The 22,430-nt window shown below is 41.5% G+C and overlaps 1 protein-coding gene across 3 annotated transcripts in view; it reads right to left on the bottom strand.

Moving 5' to 3' along the window:
- dennd4c (DENN/MADD domain containing 4C) overlaps positions 1 to 22,430 on the bottom strand; it is a 41,471-nt gene that overhangs the window by 14,526 nt on the left and 4,515 nt on the right. For all 3 annotated transcript variants that reach the window (XM_061710573.1, XM_061710574.1, XM_061710575.1), the window contains exons 2-11: positions 14,183 to 14,493; positions 9,120 to 9,372; positions 8,958 to 9,027; positions 7,373 to 7,542; positions 7,033 to 7,274; positions 6,853 to 6,919; positions 4,192 to 4,250; positions 2,618 to 2,762; positions 434 to 609; positions 223 to 323 (exon numbers count right to left, since the gene is read on the bottom strand). In XM_061710573.1, the coding sequence (XP_061566557.1) occupies positions 223 to 323; positions 434 to 609; positions 2,618 to 2,762; positions 4,192 to 4,250; positions 6,853 to 6,919; positions 7,033 to 7,274; positions 7,373 to 7,542; positions 8,958 to 9,027; positions 9,120 to 9,372; positions 14,183 to 14,481 (1,582 nt within the window). In that variant the 5' untranslated portion in view covers positions 14,482 to 14,493. The remainder of the gene's footprint in view (positions 1 to 222; positions 324 to 433; positions 610 to 2,617; positions 2,763 to 4,191; positions 4,251 to 6,852; positions 6,920 to 7,032; positions 7,275 to 7,372; positions 7,543 to 8,957; positions 9,028 to 9,119; positions 9,373 to 14,182; positions 14,494 to 22,430) is intronic.

Here is a 22,430-nt window from a genome sequence, read left to right as displayed (position 1 = left end):
ACCTATTACAGGTTATTTTTGGAACGTAACCCCTCGAAAAACAAGGGATTACTGTACTACAAAGTCACAGTGAGCTTATTAATATTACATCCATATTAGTAGTTTTTCCCATGTAAAAGCTTGTATTTAGTCACGGATTCTCTCATGATGCGACCAACACTGATCTGATGAGTGGTTTAGCTGTCTGGACCATCTGTGGGTGCAGTGAGCTGCTGTTCGTACCGGTGGCCAGCTGGTGGTGCAAGTTGCTCAGCGAGTTAACCAGACTCTTGCAGGGCTTCTTGGGAAGGTTCTTCCAGTTGCTGTGTCTCTTCTCATCAGACCTGTGAAATGCAATACCTCCGAGTCAGTCGGCTGGGAGTAACCGGAGAGGGGCACAAACAGGCGCTCGCTTCTACAAATGTGCGGCGGGGGCTACTGAAACTTCACATACAGGTAGATGGTGTTAGTGTCCAGATCCACACAGACCACGTCTGCCGGGGGGTCGTACAGGTCAAAGTAGCGCGAGTCCACGCCCACTATGAAAGGACACGGGGCGTTGAGGACGCCTGCTAGAGAGAGCGGGCACAGGGGGATGTAGGGACACTGCCACTGGAAGGGGAAGATCATCTGGAGACAACACAGAGAATAAGGATAAATACACGTTCAGATGTGTCCAGGGTTTCAACGCTGCAGCCTCCAAACATCTAAAGAGGGCTTAAAATGTGTCTTTAAGAGTAATAATATGGGAATGCGGCAGCTATGAGGAATCTCACACTCACTGAAGATAAAAGCATCTTGCAAACTGCCACTGATTTATTGCAGTAGGGGAGTTTTGAGTATTGTGACATTCTGTGTGTTTAAAGAGACGCCGCTCTGTTACGTCTCTGACACTGCAGAATAAACAACGATCCTCAGTGGAAAACAGGTTAAAGTTTAAAGAGCCAAAGGAACACCAATGCCATATGTTTAGAGAAAAATTACAAGTGCATTATGAACCATAGATACTAGGATCAAGTCTTAGAATAAACTGACCATCTTAAACTATGTTTATTTGTTTTTCTTATGACCATATTCAAAGACAACCAAATGGGGAAACAACTGAAGCAAAGAAGCAAAAAGGAACAAAAATGTGTGTAATATTCAACCTACCTGCACCTCTCAACTACTGAGGTCACGAGTTTAGATGAGACCTATCTGTGCACAAAAAAGTTCCCTTTCACCGTTTAATTCTGTTAAATGTTAAAAACAAATGTTGCATATTGTGTTGACTTCAACAAGACTTGCTTAAAGTTTGATACACCAACGCTCTGTACTGTGTGCCTCTTTGCGTTACTATTTAAAGTGTCATTTTACTCACTACATGATTATTATTGAAGAAATTATCATTTTGTAAATCAATAAATAAATCAGACCTGCTGCTATCTATAAGGCGGTGCTGTAAATTACTCCTACTTGTCCTGTTTTTGTTAGATCGGGGTTTCCCACAGATTGTTAATACTTGGAGAGTCAACTCAGGTACATTAACAGCCAAATGTCTAGTTAGTTAAACGTAATAATTCATTTCAGACAACAAATGTGGTCCGTTCAGAGTGGGAGTGTGAACGTCGAAAAGCAAGCCAGGTTAGGAGGCCGTAACCATGAATGAGAAAAGAAAATTTTGGCATCTTTGTTGCTTCTATTGTAATAAAAGCATCCATTCATCCGTGATTCAGTTTTTCAGGGTCACGGGAGGGGAGGAGCCTCTCTCGGGAGGGGAGGAGCCTCTCACGGGAGGGGAGGGGCCTCTCCCGGGAGGGGAGGAGCCTCTCTCGGGAGGGGAGGGGAGGAGCCTCTCAAAGGAGGGGAGGAGCCTCTCAAAGGAGGGGAGGAGCTTCTCTCGGGAGGGGAGGGGAGGAGCCTCTCAAAGGAGGGGAGGAGCCTCTCCCGGGAGGGGAGGAGCCTCTCCTGGGAGGGGAGGAGCCTCTCCAAGGAGGGGGAGGAGCCTCTCACAGCAGTGATGTTGAACTACTCTGTTGCAGACTGCTCTTAATGCTAGTTTTTTTTGGCCAAGAACGTTTAGCTCTAATCCGTTTGGTGGTTTAGCACTTCCCTAAACTTCCTCCCTGCAGAAAATGTCCAGAGGGAGCAGGAAGGTGTTCTGCTAAAATGATCAAGAGGATGCACCGTTATGCCATCACGCTGGTTCGTTGGAAATAAAACTGCTGCTGTTCGGTACAGGTTTGTTTTTTTTCTTCTCTCCAATAAAATTATGTTGCTGAAAATATATATATATATATTTTTGAAATCTCCCACATCTGTATATTGGGTGTTTAAACAGTACATTACAAGTCATCATCACTGCACTTTTCAACTGTTTCTTTGCACGTTGCATGTTTTTGCCAATATCATCCTAACCCTGTATAATCTTCTATCTTATTATTGTCTATTGTGCAGCTATTTGAGGGAAAGAAAAAGCGATGTGCACCCATGCATTGTTAACAGGAGGATGTTATCGTGCAGGCCGACATTTCAAAGTGCCATGTCACATGCTCTTCATATAAATATTTTGATGAGTCTGCAACGACAGGAACTTTTTGTATAGATGTTCGTGCCGACTGGATGACGTTAACGTCAGCTTGAAAGAGAGGCTACTCACAGCCACCACGGCCTCGGCCACTCCGGTGAGCACGGCGGGTCGCAGCGAGTGCAGCAGGATCTTGCTCTCCAGCAGGACGAAGTGCAGCAGCGTGGCGCAGTTCTCTGAGCCCAGGTTCATCAGCAGAGTGCCGTAGTCGGCCCCGCTGACGGGAGAGAGAGAACAGAGCCAAGCAATGAGTTCACGCAGAGAATGGAAAACAAAACAGAAGGACAGGAAAAGGAAAACCAAAGATGGAAGGAATGAAGGGAGGAGAAGTTTATAACTGGGCTTGTAACTGGCATCAAAGGTGTTAGAGAAGTGAGACACACGGGCAGTAATGTAGGCTGAAATACAGGCTAAAGCTCTAGGCAGTGGATTAGCATCAGGATATCAATTAAGCCCCCCCAAATATTAGGTCATGTGGCAATATTTTTTATAAAGCTTAAACAATTTTTTTTGTGAGATTTTGTATAATATTGACTTAAACAAGTGATATTTATGAGTCTCAACAGTTGCTTAACCTTATAATTCCAGATGTTTTCTATTTGATACATGAAATACTGGGATCTCTGCACCATCCCTACAATAAAAAATGCTTTATACAATAAAAAACGTTTTCTGTGCATAAGGCATTGCAGCATTAAAAAGTATCCCATTAGGCATGTATGATGTGCTGCCTGTGCGGCCAATTTATAACCTAATACCATTTTTCTCTGAGAGCCTTTATGACTGACTCAAAACTGGTTTCTTCTTTCGTGCAATGTTTCCATCTAATGCTTGTAAACCCCAACGATAAAAGGCAGCAACAACCGTGGGTCACATTAAGTGGAATATCAACTAGCAGACTGTTGGCTTTATCAAAGACCTGTCAATATCTATTATTTTGGGTTTGAAGACGACACAAGGCAGCGGTCGGAGGTACGAAGAAAACAGACTGAACTGTTTCACAGCTGCAGAGATGTGAAAATACAGAAAATAACTACGGAAAAACGTTAATATTTTCAGTATTGGGATCTGGCTTGGGCGGCCTCAATTTTACATCGATGCCTAAATGTTGGTGAGCTGCATCGATAAAGAGACATTTCCTTTCATCTATCAAAAAAAAGCTGAAAGAAACTGACATATGTCAGGTTTTCATCACCGTTTGTATCTGTTGCTTTGTTTAATGGAACATAATCTTCATTTTTAATCACCTAATTTATAATAGTCAACAGATTGCATTCCCTATGTCCCTAAGTCATGGGTTTAGTTGTAGGACAGCTCATCGTAGCTCTGACAGGGCTTAATATTGGGTTTAAGCTGTAACAAACATGTTAAATTACACTGAATTAAAGGTAGGGTAAGCAATTTCTGGGTAACACTTGTTGATATTTGAAACAACACATGGAGCTTAAGCTCCTGTCACCCCCCCTCCTGCTTCCTATCATGAAGTCTCCTGAGCCTTTCCCTCTTACAACATTTCATGTGCACTAGCATGAACCTTTCCCCCCGACTGTGATTGGTCGCAGCAATGTCTGCTGTAGTTAAACGCCACAAAATCTTTATCAACAATACATATTTGCGTAACGTTTTATTAAAAAGGGCTCAAGTACCTGAGTGGTAAAGGTGTGCACACGGGCTGGGAGAGCATCAAAGTGTCGTGTACTGAGAGCTGCAGGAGAAATAAAGTCAATAATTATAAAAGAAAAAGACTGACTCACATACAGAAGTGTATAAAACAATAGGTGCACTCTCCGGTGAAATACACTGCTGAAAACTTTCAAATACACTTCTCTGATTGAACACGCTCCAGCAGGTATATAACACGAGTCCGGCTACACAGTTATGCAAAACAGGCGCAAAGGAACCAAAATCAACCAAACAAAACTAAAAATGTTCTGAGGGAAGGAATAAAACTAAACAGGAGAAATTAAGACTACAACAACAATGTAGAATAGATGATTCAGTGTCTCCTAATAAGATTCCACGGTTGCACGAGTGTGCAACACAGACATGAGGGTTCAGTCTGCATGAAGGCAAAACTGCAAAAGGACAGGTTTTTCCTGATCTCCTTCCCAGGCTCTTCTGATGAGGAAAGACATCAAACAGACTTTCAAGTCCTGGGGCACATTCGGATCAGAACTGGAGGAAACTCCTGGGACTCAACCATTCCCAGGTCCAATTCAGTTTGGCCAGAAATGGTCTTTGTGGGAGATTTGCAAGCTAAATAGTCCTAAAAGCTATTCAGACCTGGTACCTGGTGGACTGAGGACACAGCCAGATCTGATCGCTTGGACCCATTTTAAAAGTGGTGACTGAGATTTCCATGAGATTTTACCTTTTGCTCCCGTTTGGTGTTAATCTCTGCAGAAAACTAGACAAAGCTGTTCAGCCAATGCCAGGAATCACCTTCTAACTGGTTACGCCTCAAGCGTTTAAGGCCAAGCAGGCCAAGCAGGAGTTTACTGTGAGCAAGTAACAATTTCTTTGCAAAACAGTTTAAACTGCAGATTTCAAAGTCTTTGGTGTGCATCTACAATCAGCAGGCTTGCACCAGATCTGAGCTCTGCAACGTCAATAAGAGGTTACTTTAGGTTCCTCATTCTCTCATCCTGCATTTGTTTCATAGTTGAGCTAACTGAAATGTCTGTGAACAATTTTGCGACAGCCCAACGGTGACTCACACGATCCTGAGGTAGATTAATGCCAGAACGACTATCACCCATAAGATAAATAAACACATTTGTCACTTTACAGAAACATGGATGTATAAGCTGCTGTTTCGCTAGTTGTTGAGCCAACAGTTGACCGTAAGTCATCCGTGTGAGGCGTCATGTCATGTGACCTTTGCTCAGCATTTAAATAAAAACACTGGCACACAAATTTAAAGAGTTTCTTTTTTTGTTGTTTATCTACAGGGCATTTTATTCGGCACAAGAAAGACTTGTAACATTGGTTCATATGACTTTCAAGGAAAAATAAAATCAAACCAATGCTGTCGACCTCAGGCAAAGGAGATATTTTTACTTTGTACGACCTTTATTTAAGCAGAGAGGACTTTGTATGACTGTTCTGGTTAAAGTTGGCATCAGCTCGGAGGAAGTCAGAGGAAAGATACTCGGATGCATGACTATAAAAAAAACATATCATGAATCAGCACTTGCATCATTAAGCACTGTGGCAGGGTGGAGGAGCGGCAGCCACTCAGGTGATGGGTCACAGGTGTGGCCATTCAACCTCTCCACCCTGCCAGCCTTGATAAGGCGGGGCTGGACAGCAGCAAGGGTTCGTGGGGAGACTGAGAAGCTGCTGCTGTTGATCTGTGTGATGCTGGGCTTGTGCACGTGTGGCGGTGTGTGGATTAAATAAAGGGTTCTGCACAAAACTCCGTGTCCTCTCTATCCTGTCGGTCGGGCCCAGTAGCACTCGCCGTGCTACAAGCACATATAAATGTCTGAAAGTGTGATTTGTGGTAAGCAGCCTGCCTTTCCTAATTTAAAATGTTAAGGTTTGTTTCTGAATGAGCTGTAATTGAAAGTGCAGTCAGATCTTGAGAATGGCAGCGTTTGGTGCATCGTTTTGGTTTGCCATGCCACAATATGGCTGCACCACCCCATGGCGCTCTGTACCGTCACATTGGCTGCCAAGCTCTGCTGCTCCACTGCTAAATGAAAGCCAAGAAACTTAATGACGTGGAAAAGACAACATGAAACAAGAACCAGGCTGTGGAGCCTTCAACGCTGATGGGTAACCCTGACAACTCATTAATACAGAGTAGTGAGGTTTTTTTTGATAATTTTTCTATTCTGCTGGATGAATTTGGACAAAAATGAGGCATCTCTGGTGGTATTAAATGAATGGCAATCTCACCAAGCATATTCTACTCTCCTTGCAAAGAACTCAACATCACAGAGGTAGGGATTGTCTGAAGAGCACAAAGACACAGACGTCGTAAACATGCCACCGAAGAACTGGAGGCAACTCATCCGAAAGGCCTGGAGCTAATCTATGCACTCGACCTATGTGACATACATTTATAAATCTGTTGCATCAGACTGCAAAAGTTTGATCGCATGAAGGCTAAAAATCTGAAACAATGCAGACTAAAACAGAACAACAACTATGCCTGAACCTGGATTTATCTCGCGTTCAGAGGAGGAAACACCTTATTCCTCTTTAGCCTGAAACCAGAAAAAAAACAGATAATGCACTCCCTACGGTAACTCCAAGGTGCTGTGCACAGTTTTATAGGTAACACAAGGGGTGACACTCACCTGGACAAGGATTCTGGGCCTCTGAGGGGAAGGAAACGACACATTGTGCATAAAGTGTGAGATGTGCCTGGTGACAAAACGATAAAATAAAACAAAAGTCAATAAAGCCGCAGTCAGATCTTGCTTCCAAAATGTCGACAAACCGTCTGAAAGCTCGAACGTGTTGAAGTGGGTTCATACTTTTCAATAGGCAGAGGGTGCGGGCCCGAGACGGAGAGCTTGTACAGGAACATCAGGAACTTGCGGAAGGACTCGAAGAAGGGCCAGTGGGAGAGCAGACAGATGCATTTGTTGGTGTTCACCGGCCGGTTGGGGATCATTTTCTTCTCCACCGTGGTGAGCAGCCCCAGCTGGATCTTCTGCTTCTCGCTCAGGAGATCCACCGGATACGGCTCGTAGAACTGGATAGCCGATCCATACACCTGGCACCAGAGAAATGTTGACATTTAGTAACTTATGGGCCTCCCAAACGGTTTAAACTCTATTACTAAGAAGAGTTCGGCTTGGCAACGAGGCTCACCTTTTCACCAGAGGAGACGGTTAAGACAAACGTGGAGAAGACCGGTAGAGGGTCACGAGTGTTTGGTGCCCAGCACTCGATCTTGGCGCCCATCGGCAAACAGAACAGAGGGACCGACTCCGACAGAGGAAAAGATTCATAGTCGTCTTGTGGATAACGAAAGATTAAACCTGCAGGAGGACAGAAAATACGCACCTAAGAACAAATAATCCCATGATTCGGTGATCCAGTGAAGGCAGAATATAGCACAAGTTTGGCAGGTTAAAGGCTCCGGGAGAACAAGCCAAACCTTGACTTTATGAAAAGAAGGAGAGCAGTATTTTAAAGTTCAAATGCCTTCATACATCAATCTCCTTCTGAGCGAGATGCCTTCATGACATTCACTTTCTTGTGTCCACATGTACACAAACAAACCTGCAGGCCAAGCAGCCGTGGGTGTGGCAGGAAGCATAGTTGTCCAAGATAAATAAACAGCCGCCTTAAAGGACAAAGACTCGCCATGAAGATAAACCCAGCGAGCGAGAGAGCGTGTACGCGTGTGCGTGTGTGCGTGTGCGTGTGTGCGTGTGCGTGTGCGTGTGCGTGTGCGTGTGTGCGTGTGCGTGTGCGTGTGTGTGCGTGTGCGCGTGTGTGCGCGTGTGTGTGTGTGTGTGTGTGCGTGTGTGTGCGTGTGTGTGCGCGTGTGCGTGTGTGTGTAAATCAGCACTCGTTGCAGAGGTGTTTCACAATTAAACTTTCCAAAGGCCGAGCTGTTTGGTCGGTGAAAATGTCAGCAGTTCAAAAATACCAGCTGTAATAAGCAATTAGCATCCGCTGCAAGATCACAGATAAACGCAGAAGGAGCTGCCAAACTTTTGAGACAAAAATCCAAGCGCGGCTCATTACAACAACAACATCATCATCAACAACAACCGCTTCCAACGAGACAGCATTTTTGCTATGAATTTATCACATCACGTAAAGCAGCCGTGGAAGGTGACTGTTCTTACAGCAACAGCTTTAACACCACGTTTGTTTGTTAATCACAAATGAAGGAAAATGTACTGCCTGGAAAACTGAAAGATAAGCAGAAAAAGTACTGCTGCATTGGAATTTTTAGTTGCAGAATTGCCACAGAATTTCTTATGAATTGTTTCTGTCAGTCTAGTTCCTATTTTAAACTAATGTTTAAGTGCATTTACAGAAGTGTACCACTAGGTTGCTTCAAAACAACAAACTGTTAATATAATGCGTTACGTTACATTATGACAAGTTTCTGATTTTCTTTAATACGTTTGTTTTTGTACAACTTACTAACTAATCTACTATACACTCCTGCAAGAACCGCCAGCGCCAGAAGGACTCGTCGTTGAGGCTGAGCCGTGAAATATGTTTCATCTCAATATATGAAACAATTAAATTAAAAAAAATACAGTTATAAAAGTTAGATAGAATAAACTGATAGCAAAAGTTGAGACTCTAATTGATATCATATTGCTCAATAAACAGGTGAAGCTGAGTTGGCATGGTAACCAATATAAAACAGACATTCAAGGCCGTCAGGAGGAATATCTGTACAAAACACAATAAAATGAATTTCACTCACCGGCTTTGTAGCTGATGGAGTTTGATGCCGACACTGATTTCTTGTAACACAGGAAGACGTTCGATCCCCACTAAAAGATTTTGTAACCAGGTTAAGTCTCACTGCTCTTTTAAAGTTGAATACACGGAATAAATCAGGTGAAGGAGGATATTTCAGACCAACCATGCCACAGTTGAGGTTCTTTTCCACTTTACAGAAGGTGTGTGGCGGCGTCTCGCCCTTGCTGGTCACGATGACGCAGATATCCGTGACGGCCAGGGAGTTCTGGGGCTGGACCGGCGGGGCTCTGCGCAGGGTGATGAAGATGCGCTGGGAGGTGGCCGAGCTGTTGTTGACGTTGGCGCAGCGGCCGTACGGCGTGGCCTGGATGACCTCGCAGCCCTGGATCAGACGCTCCTTACCCTCGTACAGCACCCTGCCACAAACAGGACATCCAAGAGGAGATTACGCTTTGTGTTTTTACCTTTAAATCAAGCGAGAAGTTCCATGTTTCCATAGGAAATTAGATCCTTTTCAGCCCTTTAATTAAAAAAATGCTTAAGAGTTTACTTCACACAATCAGTTGGGTTCTGGTTCACCATATTTAGGGGAAGTTTCACTACAAAAAGAAAAAGAAAGAAAGGACACACTAAAACCAACAAACCGCCACCACTACAAACTTCCTCGCTGAGAAAGAGACAGACCAACCGGGCATTTTACAAATTCCTGAGTAATGACATCAACAACCTGAAGTGTGGACTTTCAAAGAATCCTGGATTACCACGAACTGGAAGCCTCACTGGCTGTTTGAGGTTCGCAAAACAAGTCGACCGTTAACTTCTCCTCCAAAACAACCGGTCTTGTCTCCTCAGTTCGTAATGGCTCCTCTGCAATTACCTGTAACTTCACTCACTAACCTGTCTGTCGCTTTGCATCTTCACCATCATACAGACCTAAGCTACAATTGCTGGTTTTGATTCAAAGGCGCTAAAACGCCCAGGAGGGGTTACCAGGATCTGCATGATATGGTGATTAAAGCTGCACAAAGGAGTTTTTTTTCCCCCCTTCATGTTAAATTATCAGTTTCAATTTCACTTAATAGAATAATAGACGACTTTCAGGAAGTATCACCATGACTTGCTGCCGACTGGATGCATTGTGGGCAGGAGATGACGTCATTGCACCACCTCAATGTCCTTTTTGAGAATGATTCTGCTCTTTTTATTCGCTGAAACCATCGCAGTGTTTGTAAACATCATACACGGCATCATTCATTATTCCAGTTCATCTTTTTTTTTTTCCTTCTTTGCCCAATAACAATTGGTACGGATTGGTCGTTTGCTAAGTCATTGGAACCCACCGGGTCTGTCACTGTAATGGAGACACAATGGCTGATAGGACTGAGCAGGAAGTCAGCTGTGTTACATTTCCAGCCTCCTGGGTTTTACCCGAGACTTCCACTTATGCAAACACAGCTTAACACTCACCGTCTTCCCCATAGTGGTATTGATTAAAGCATCGTTAAGAAGGATTCTTGAGAGAAGCCATAATGAACATTGGTGGAGAAGTCTCTGAACGACTGACCGGTCGCGTTAATCCTCCGATAAAGCCATCTATGCTGCTTATCTCACGTCTGAAAGCGATTCAGAAAGAAACTCTAATCTACGGTTGTGCAGTTCTCCAGGCGGGATCAGCTCGTGGCCGCTGGCCAGCCCTGCTGACTTTCTTCTTAAAGCTCTGGCTCTGCTTCGAGACTTCAGTGAAACATCTGTCTTCAATGGGTAGTGACTCAGACTACTTCACCAGCCGACTCATTCGCATCCCAGACGGAGAAGAGATTCTCTTACATAGAGCAAACAAAAAAATAAACACTTTCAATAAAGCCGGTTGGACACCGTGTGCGCTTCAAATCTGATCGCTCTTGCTGTGGAATATCAGACATCTACAAGATACAGGCTCGGAAAGCAATCAGAGCCCCACTGTGTTAGATTTTGTGCATGGCTGCAGGGCCTCTATGGCAGCATGCTCCGTGTCCTCCCTCTCCATCTGGACAATGCGGTGTGGGAGGCCAAATGTTCTGAGGGCAGCCCTCGTGGAACCGACACTAAAAAACAATCTTTTCTTCCATCTTGGGCGGGCTTGAAGGAACCGTTGGCAGATATAATAGTCCCTGAAACACTTCATTGGGTCTGAAAAGAGTGCAGGACAAACCTGAAGAGGCCAGGAGAGAGCAGTTGCCAACAAATTCTCGGTCCTAATGAGCGCAGTAAGTCGACGCACATCAGAACCCTGGACTGGGAACGCTTCCCCGACAGCGAGGGTGGCAGGAGCTCCAAATACCTCCTTTTACTCTTTCAGTGTATGAGCTGTCGCTTGATGGGTCCGGAAACAGCGGCCCAAAAAAAAATATTTACAGATCTTCTATCTCTTGGTTGAAGCAATTACGCTCAACGGAAATGACTACCCTCGCTGCATGTTATTTTTCATTTGTTTTTGTTTTTTTAAAAGGTCATCCCGTCATTTCCCTTTTAAGAAAAACAATTAGAGTCATGAATTTTTCAATCAAGTCTCATAATATATTTCTTTAAAACAATATGGAATAGAAGATGACAGAAGCTGGGCAAATGTGTTAATCGGCCTCGGTAGCTGCATCATTTATTTCACTCCTCCACAGAAGAAAAAGCCTCGAAATTAGCCTCTATTTTTTTTTTCCACCCTATATATCTACATGCATGCTAAACAGGATTGCCCAATATCTAAAAAGGAAGCATGACTTGACATACAATCGTCTGTTCATACCCACTTCAGCAGCAGCTGCAGTGTTTCATGCAAGTTTGTGAAGGTCTGCAGCTCAAAACGACCTTGAAAGAAAAAAAATCTCATTTTTAACGCATGAATTGAACTCAAATCATCAGAGCTGAACACAACCTGGCATGCTGACATTTATGTAACATTATTAAGCATCGAGTCTGCGGAGTGAAGGAGAATCTCTCATAGTGACTGAGCAGTCTGAAGCTTGTTGTAACTGGAAACTCCTGTTTCGTTGGTGGAAGAGAAAAGGCGTTACGTGTGTTGGGAAGAGAGAAGCCTCAGCGTGTTGCACTTATGTTTCTCAATGAAGCACCGCTGCAGGTAAAACTGCTCATTTATTTAGACATCCAGCATTCATGATGAAATTCAAATTACATGTCTGGCTCCTGTATAAGTAACTACTTGTAAATCAAATGGTGCCAACGGTTCCTTTAACAGAGCACCTGAATGTAGTTTAATCCAGTGAGGCTCAACTGGAGCCAAGAGTGAGTTGTGGACCCATTTTCAGTGGGTCAGGGAAAGGTTACACATTTTTGAGTCTATTTAGAGCTACTTCTCAGTTGCATTATTTTTTTTCCACATTTCCACATGAAAACACAGCTATTTCTGTACAATCGGAGGTCTAAACTGCACCATCTTGAGAACTAGGAATGTTTTCCACTAATTTGGGTCGCAGCTTGTTATTTAGGGGTGAAGGCGAGTCCTGAAGCCGGACCAGCAGAGAACCGCTGCTTCAATCTATAGATGAGGAAATTATCTTGCCACGTCATCTGTGTTTAAAGTGAAAAGAAGCTTTTTGTCTTTGAACTGTTTCATAACACAACCTAGGTTACAGTTAAAGTCTGCTGAAGAACATATTTTATTAAAGTTCAGGCAATAACCTGAAATGGGTCTTTTTTTTCCTCCATATATTTGGATACAGTGCTATCATCCGTTTGATTGGACATCCGGGCCAGAAGTCTAAACTGCAAATTGCTCTTGCAAATTGCACTTCCCAGAAGGTTTTCCTCCCTTAAAAATCAATGTGGCCAATGTGTCTCCGAGACTCCAGTGACACATTTGGCTCTAAAACAACATACCTGACTCTGAATAACATCCAGTCTGTTACCGACAGTCCAGGACAGTTAGCACAAACTATCTAATCTGGTAAATAATGCCTCGGCCCGTCTCTGTTGGTTTCTAACTTATAAGATACACAAGCTCGGCTGCGTGTCAACTGGTATAATCCTGGGATGATGTAAACGCAGAGGCAGCTGGTGGCTGCAGCCGGGCACGGAGCATAAGATTCTTAACCTGATTAAGTCAGAGGTATCTGGGGTCACGGCCCCACATAATAACATTTACCTAAATAAGCCCATGAATCATGATCAATTTTGGGGGGAATCAAATTGACAGGCTGCAATAACAGAATGTGATTATTTCCTTTCTGTTAAGTACATCATCTAATTACCTTTCAGACGGGGTCATAATTTATTTATTTTCTTTACAATAAAACATTCAAACTGTATTAAGCTTATGCAGTCCTGTGCAACGCTTTGTGTAAGATTAAAAGTCATTTCTGGATGATGTTGATATTGTTGACGAAGCAAAAATTAAAGCTAAAATCTAATTAATTCACAACTACTTTGATGCCATGTCCAGTGAATCAGTGGAGGAGGGTGGGCTGAAGTCACGTGGGCGTTACACAGAGGTGTCAAGTAACGAAGTACAAATACTTTGTTACCTTACTTAAGTAGAAATTTTGGTTATCTATACTTCACTGGAGTAATTATTTTTCAGACGACTTTTTACTTTTACTCCTTACATTTTCACGCAATTATCTGTACTTTTTACTCCTTGCATTTTAAAAACAGCCTCGTTACTCTATTTCATTTCGGCCTTTAAAAAAAAACTATCCAGTTAAATTGCTCCATCAGGATAGAGTGAATTTGGTTGTGGTTGTTTCAGATGTTCTTGTCCAGTTTTGTTCTTACATCCGTTCCCTCAGATTCCTGCAACTAAACTTGGATGTACATTCCAATAAAGGTTAGGATAAATGATAACATGCCTCTGAAGTTTGACTTTTTGCACCATTACAATACTTATAGGTAACTAGTCATCATATCTCCTGCTCTCTGAAACACATGTTAATGCTCAATAGTACACATTATATGCTTCTTTAATATACCGTATTTGCATTATACTAAGATGCATTCATTTTCAAAGCCTTTTGTCTTTAATGGCTTTTTTCCCCCTTACATTACTTTTACTTTTATACTTTAAGTAGTTTTGAAACCAGTGCTTTTATACTTTTACTTGAGTAAAAAAACTTGAGTTGATACTTCAACTTCTACAGGAGTATTTTTAAACTCTAGTATCTATACTTCTACCTGAGTAATGAATGTGAATACTTTTGAACCTCTGGCGTTACAACACACCGGTACTGGCCGACTCACCCGATGTCGATGAGGGGAGGCTTCCCCCGCCCCCTCTTATAGCACAGGAAGAGCTCGGGACTCTTGAGACTGCCGTGGTTGAGGTTGGCCGGCTGGCCGCTGTAGGTGCTGTCGATGCAGGTGAAGCCCTCGGGTACGGTCTCTCCCGCCGACTTGTTTATGACGGCCAGGTCCGTGATGGGGGCTTTGGGCCCGCTTGACTTGGTCTCCGACAGGTCTTGCTCCAGAGGAGTGGACTTGTCTGTCAACCCGGCAACCACAAAGTAGTCGGTCACACGGTGACCCTTATCCTCAATCATGGCTGGATGCACCTGAGAAGGGAAAGACGTAAAACCTTCATTTGGAATGACATTGACAACATTTCAATATATTTTTTCTACTACACAGATAGAAGCACAGCTTTCACGTTTTCCTTTGGGAAGGCGGGATGGACTTCGCAAGCAAGTATAAGCAGAAGGCTAAATAATACTGGCCATGGCCATAAAGAGGCCCGCTAAGCCTCTTTCACCACAACGAAGCAAACAAACGGGAGAAAGAGAAGTTGCGATGAAGAGACCAGACCTCCTGACGTTCACAAACACACTTGTCATTGTATATCACGGCGCGCCTCCTAAAAGCACGGAGTTAAAGCTCTGGTGGCTGCAGGGAACCAAAGGCAGGGTCGCCAAGCTCGGAGGAATGCTCAGAAACGCCACAGAGCGTAAATCACAGCGACCTCCTCGGTCTCTAAAGTGGCTTAAATAGCTGAAAATATAGAAAGGGTCGTGCGTGTTCTCACGACTGGAACAGCTGTAATTCTCCTTTCACGTTACGTACTGAACTTTTGATGAACTTTAAGTTTCATTCTTCTTTTTAAACCCTGAAGTTTCACCAGCGGTGAGTCACTGAATCCATAAATGTTGCCCGTTACTGTACATTTAACTGTGTCGCTGGAAAAAATACAACAAAGTGACACATGCAGACTAAAGGTCTGATGTTTTATTGTAATAATATTGTTCAGAATTGCTTTGATTTTGAAATGAATCACCAGCTCTTTTCAGTTCAAAGTAAAGAAATGTTTCCCTGCACAGACTGCAGGGAAACGTTTTCAATGCATCGTAAAGAATATCCCATAATTCAAAACCTCTATTCATCTCTTTTACTGAACGGACAAAGAAAAAAGTGTTTGACTAATGAAATCCAAGCATTAAATGTCACAGTAAATGCTTATCTAAAGAGCAAGCGTAACTTCAAGCAAACACCTCGCCTTCAGAGAGCTTTTCGGGCCAGCGCAGGAAGCTCAATTTTTCCAGCGGTGAGTCAGCTGTGGCAGAAAGACAAAAAAGGAAAGCATTTTCGTTCGGCCACAGCGAGCAGACAGACCAGGGCTTTGTGATGCAGACTCTTTGTAGCTGCCTCGTTTGTGCATTTCCACAAATCATTGACATTTTTGTTTCCAGATGCCATTAAGGGATTATTATTATTATTACTAAGGTAACAAAGCTAAAGCCAAAGAAAATGAAGAAATGATGTAAAAGCCTCGTCTCCAGCATGCTACTGGTGTCTCTTTGGGCAGGAGAGAGAACGCGGGGAAGCGTCCACTGGCTGCAGTGACTGCTGAGGTGGCAGGAGACTAAAGGAAAAATTGTTCAGCCGCAGAAATGCCAAAAAAACATTTAAAAAAGCTGACACTTTCCACACAAAATCACCAAGGATAAATGTAATTTTCACTCATTTACTCGTACAATAAACGCTGTACTTCAGTGTTATTTGTGCCAAAATTAATTTCTTTCAGTTGCTCTTTAAAGTGCAGTTACATTCGGAGAGTTATTTTGGATATCTGCCAACAATAATGCCGATAATAATGGAAGAAATATTAATATAATGCAACAAAACCAATAAACACACATGTTTACTAAAAAGGAACATTTGTAAATCTACATCAATGAAGGTTGTGTGGACAAAAGTACTCAGATCTACACTCTGTGTGAATGAGTACTCACCCTTTTCCTTTAAAAAAAGATGCCCATTCATCTTTTTCCCTTTGTCTTTTTTTATAAATGTTTCCAGATGTATCGCCACACAAGACAATAAATGGTCTCGCCTGCGTCACATCATGTGAGTGTTGAAGCCAGCTCTTATTTACCATTTACACAATCACAATTTAGAAACAAGAGTTACAATTGAAGACATTTACTGCACTGTATCCATGGCAACTGCTCAATGGTCAAACCCTATTAAAAAGAAAACTGGTACACCATATTTGCTCTAAATAAATGCCAGTGTTCAATGTCATTGAACCACAAGGCTGAACTATAAATGTATCCCAGTGGTTTTAAATGTCGGGTGAACAATTTTTCTGTATTTGTGGCTTCTTCACAACCAAAAGGTCAGACAGCAAATCAAGATGACTTAGACATATTTGTCAAAAGATTAGTTTCAATATCAGCCTGCAGTCGAAATCTTTATTTAAGAGCCCAAGTCTTTATAAAAGACAGACTATAAATAAATAAATAAATAACTTTTAAAGTTTCCCCTAGTGTTTCACATTAGTGGAAATTGTTTATATAAATAACAAAAAAAAAAAAGAAAACTACAGCATATCCACTACATTTTTGTAATAAAACCTTTTTCTACTTTGGGCTTTTGTCTATGTGGCATCAAACAAGATTAAACCATTTTGGTAGATAATAACATACCAGAAGTTTATTCTGCTCTGCATTTTTCCCCATTTCGGGTTCTGATGATACATCCCATATCTGCTCCAGAGGCAGGAACTCCACAATTTTAACAAAATTACTTTACACACAGTCGGACGTTTCACAGACGTTTCTGGTTGTGGGCTTCCAACCACCGTCAATGACGATGACGATTGCCATCTGAAATGTTTTTGTGGGCTCACCTAACTGCGAGCTTCGGGACGTCCTGACAGGCTTGACCTGTGTGCGTGGCAAACTGTTGCATCACTCAGTTATCTGACCAGTTAGAAGAAAGGAGTTATAACATACCCATGCATAAAATCCTGCCCATATAAGAACAATATGTACACTCCCTGTAGCTTACATTCTGTTCAGCAACCTTTTTATACACAATTCAAGCCATGTTTGACTACTGTAGCTCCATTTAAATTCCTCTAAAACTGAATGTGCAACAGTTCATGTTTCATTAGCACTTTTTTTATATATCTAACTGTTGCTGCTGGGTGATAGTGATGGCCGTAAGTGCAATGGCTTAAAAAGAAGAAGAAGAAACGTGTTGCTGTCTGGAGGTGTTGAAGAGTTGAGTAATAACAGTCACATGCTTTCAAATTTAAAATTACAGTCATTTGAGCTAGCGCTTATAAAAATGATATACTTTAATTCCTTGAAAAAATGTTTATTCAAAAAGTATTGTTTGAATCAAAATTATAAACCAGAGCACTTGTATATACAGTATGGTACATAATAATAATAATAATAATGATAATAATAATAATAATAATAATTTCTTGCACTTATATAGCGCCTTTCAAGGAACCCAAGGTCACTTTACAGCCGGGACAAAACAAACTGTAACTGCCCTTCATACATACACAAAAACAAATATTTGGTTTGGTTTTAAAAGTGCCACTTCAAAATATTGATAGGCTTCTTTTTTTTTTTTTTTTCTAAACAAGCCTTTAAATAAATAACATTTTAAATGGGACACAATTTAATGGGAGATATTCACTTTCTTTGCTTCAAATGTGGACATTGTGGACAGTTTCAAGAACTTTTCAATAAAATCCACAACTAAAGTCAAACGCTGCCATATTTCCTGCCCAAAACGCACAACGTGCTACAAACGGGCCTCTGTTGGAGGTTTGGTTGGACCCCTCACAACTGCTTTCATTTTAAAATAAAAATGAAAGTAAAGCTCATTCAAACCTCAGGTATTGCAATGCTGCTTCAGTTCACTGAGGTTTGCACACGTTTGTTTACACATGGTCCACCACACTGCCAGCATGTCCAAGTCTGGCTTTTACAGGACCATACACTCTTCGGCTCTTTTCTTTTATAGCCACTCCGTTGTAGACGAGCCGTGAGCTCGGGGTCACTGAACTTCCAAGTTTTAGCTGTCAAAGAGTTTTGACTCCTGAAAATCTCACACAGAAGAATTTACAATCAACTCAATGACAGCAAGGAGCCCAGGTCCCCTCTACCATGGGCTTAATTCGTATAAAAGGGTTTATTCTTATAAGCTGTGTTTTTATACTTTAGTCTCATCTGTCCAGAAGGACGGGTAACCAGATGTCTTGTAAATTGTTCAAACATAAGTCATGCTGCCAGACTCATCAGGCAAGCCTCCCAAACCATAATCATGAAGTCTTTATCTGCAGGTCCGGTCATGAACTTCAACATTTACCAAACTAACTTAGTGTTAGTTCGGTGATGGTGCCAGACTTGGCACCAGTTTTATGCTTCTCCACCACCTGCTACAAGGAAAGCACCAACTCGTTGCCAAGAAAACTGGAGCTACACACTGGCCCTGAAACCTTGCTGGGCCTGATGCAAGAACTGCTATATCATTAGGGCTGGGTATCGATTCAAATGTCAAGAATCGATTCGATTCCGATTCTTAAGATTCAGAATCGATTATCACGATTTGATTCAATTCGATTTGATTTGGCTTAGTGTTATTTAAAATGTTTTTTGAGCTGTTGCCTGAATTATATGACTGTAAAATAAGTGAAATAATAATTTCACAATAATTATTGTGAAATAACTAAGAAATAAATAACTCAAACAGGCCTTTCAATATCCATTTAAGAAAGAAAGAAAGAAATTGCAACAGTTCATGCAGTAAACAAATAATTTTAGCTTATTTAATTTATTCTGTCACCACCCACACATATTGCCATGAAGCACCCTTTTCAGAAGTGTCATGACAAACTGTGTGTCCGACTACTGGGATTAAACTTCACCGGGCGAAAATGTAGTGATGGGGAAGATGAGAAGAGAAGAAAAAAAAAAAAAAAATCGATCTTCAGACATAAGAATCGATTTTTAGGAATTAATATGAGAATCGATTTAGAATCGGAAAATCGATTTTTTCAACACAGGCCTATACATCATAGGCGGTGCGATTATAGCAACCGCCATATTTAAACAACCTCATCAATGTAAAACATTCATCACAGAAATGTTGTGTTTTTTTCTGCTTCCACTTTGGTGACTCAATAAAGGACGTAGAGTCCTGGCTCTTTGGTGCTCTCTGGACCAGCGGAAAAGCAAGCCAGGACCAGGGCATCAATTCACACCAAAATCTGACAATGATCAACTTTATCACATATATTATAGAAGGGAAAGAGTAATAATAAGCAAGTTGGTCTTCTGACATCGACACAAGGCGCAAGTATACGTCCCGCCTCCCTGCGGTAGATTGATGCAGTGCTGATGTCACACTCGTTTTAGAGTTGCAGCCCCAAAAAGAAAAGGCTCAACTGAGAAAGGAGTTTTGAAAAAAAGGGATGTTTTAGAAGTGATTGAGAGAAAAGAAAGTATAACCCAGAACGATGACTGCACTCTCGGTTCGAAAGGTTTTTTTTCTTGGCTACAAATTCTGGGTTTTAATTCCCAGATTGTAGGTTTTGGTTCTAATGTCAGGAGTACCTGTAAACCATTTCCCAGCCCCCTGCCTCCATTGGACACATTACAACCGTCCTCGTATCTTTAAGACCCCCCCCCGACAGACAAACACCTGCCCTGCCCCAGCAACCCCGGTCGGCCCAACAATGCCAGGCCGCTCGACCCTGAGCGGCGACTACTGTAACTCTACCTCAGGAAATTGATCTCCAAGGGTACCCTTAATGTAGCTGACAAGTTATCTGCAGTCTGGTGCCAAGACTCCAAGGACACTCCAACAAAACGAGCTTTAGACCCCCGACGAATAAAAAAAAGAGACAGACAAAGCTCTTTATTGGCTTACTTTTATGTCGCGTGAGCATATAAAACATGACGGTTGCCATAAACAGAAAGGCAATTAGACTTAGAAGCTTTTAAAGCTATTATAAACATACAGTCTCTATCTTAAATGTAACCGGGTGAGGGGGGGTATGTCACTGGGTCAAATGATAAAATGATTGAAGTCACATTCTTAAAATTAAACTATATTAAAAAGGTCTGCCTGGTAACTTGAGGCCCCTGCCCTTCTCTTGCCATTTGAAAACCTGTTCCTGTATTACTCCGGAGCCCTGATGATCGGGTGTCACGCTCTTTGTCTGGGTTGTACTCGCAGTGGAGGGTCACAACAAACCACAACAAGAAGCACAATGAAGCTTTATGGGAGCAGGACCTGAGCGGAAATACTGAAATCCTGCCAGCTATTAGTAATCTTGACACACTGATGACACGCTGAGGACACCGTGGCGTTCACTGACTAGTGACATTCATTCTGTTTTTATCATTACCTGAAAATAATATTAACATTTTTCAAATGCAAGTTTTGGGCTATTCTCAGCCCAAACTCAAACTAACCAGTTGAGGCCGACTGATGCAAGATCCCCCCCCTGCTTTATTCTGGACAGGAAAACGCTGCAGGGAGAACTGAGGTTTTGACACGGGATGAATTTCCAATTCGGACTCATTTTTTCAGTTTGCATAAAGCAAACCGCCCTTCCACGGTGACTGACGGCAAACTACCAACTGGCTTTCTCCACTTTCTACCTGCGAAATCGGCTTCCTCTCTGGTAACAGATCACAGATCTAACCTGAATATTGAGCTCAACTTCACTTAACGTCCCTGCAACCTGAACCATATTTATTACAAAAGGGGAAAACTGTCCCTGAACCAGTACTGGACCCGTCTTTGCCTCACAAAGGAGCTGATAAAAATGGCATCTTAATACACATTGGAAACAATGCAAAGTTATTGGTTTTCAGCTTCTCTTGAAGGATTTGCAGTGAAAAAAAAGACTAATGGCATTAACTTTATACAGAGGGCTGAAAAGTTAAGATATTTGATTATTTGACTTTTGTTGTTATTGTTGTTGGCCACCTATTTGCCCTCCGTCCCGTCTTTACCACATATTGAATTTCGTTGCAAGAAAAGCTCATATGAGAATATTTCGACAATGATTCAACTTTTTTGTTGTAAAAAAAAATTATTTTTTATTTACCATTTTGATGTAATTTTGGAGAATCAGATACTGATGTAGAAGTGTGTTTTACCGTTTGTTTGTTTTAACGTGCAATTTCTATTTGATTATTTTTTTTAAAGAATCTTACAGAGTAATATAGTCACAGACTGAATTCTTTTTTCTTTTTAACGATGTATCTAGATATTGGGGCTGAACAACTGGTGGAATTCATTTGCAATTTCAATTGAGGCTCACAAAAACAAAAAACCTCTTACTTTGCCACATACTTTTTTATGCCAAAATCTAAGTTTACAGTGGACATTTTAACATGTTTAAGTGACAAATACAACATATTTTAAAAGGATAATCCTTTTACTGATCGTGATTTCAATGTTGATCAGAGTAATCCTCCTTATGTATTTTTGTTTTGTTTAAACATAATCAAGAAGCCTTACCGATTAGATTAGAATTTAGAGAAAACAGAAAAGGATGGTCTTTACACAGTTTTTCTTCCCTTACATTTATGTTGCACTTATGACATAAAAGTTGTTTTTCTTTCTCCAGATGAAGGCATGGCAGGAAATGTTTGAAAGCCACTAAATTAATTTCTTCTTTCCAGGGAAAGCTTTGTAAATTTAATGCAAACACATAAAATACGCTACTTTAATTCCTTAATGCCTGATGTATCATATCTGATACATACAGGACTGTCTCAGAAAATTAGAATATTGTGATAAAGTTATTTATTTTCTGTAATGCAATTAAAAAAACAAAAATGTCATACATTCTGGATTCATTACAAATCAAATGAAATATTGCAAGCCTTTTATTATTTTAATATTGCTGATTATGGTTTACAGTTTAAGATTAAGATTCCCAGAATATTCTAATTTTTTGAGATAGGATATTTGAGTTTTCTTAAGCTGTAAGCCATGATCAGCAATATTAAAATAATAAAAGGCTTGCAATATTTCAGTTGATTTGTAATGAATCCAGAATGTATGACATTTTTGTTTTTGTAATTGCATTACAGAAAATCACAATATTCTAATTTTCTGAGACAGTCCTGTACAGTTGGAGGAGGATCCATTCACATATTTTTAAAAGATAAAACAAGATAAGGCAGACTGGGATACAACAATATGTAATGAATCACTGCCTTCGGCACAATAG

Source organism: Cololabis saira, chromosome 20 (assembly GCF_033807715.1).
Source record: "Cololabis saira isolate AMF1-May2022 chromosome 20, fColSai1.1, whole genome shotgun sequence".
NCBI classification, from domain to species: Eukaryota; Metazoa; Chordata; class Actinopteri; order Beloniformes; family Belonidae; genus Cololabis; species Cololabis saira.
Note: the sequence above shows the minus strand (reverse complement) of the source record. Positions and strands in the feature narration are given on the sequence as shown.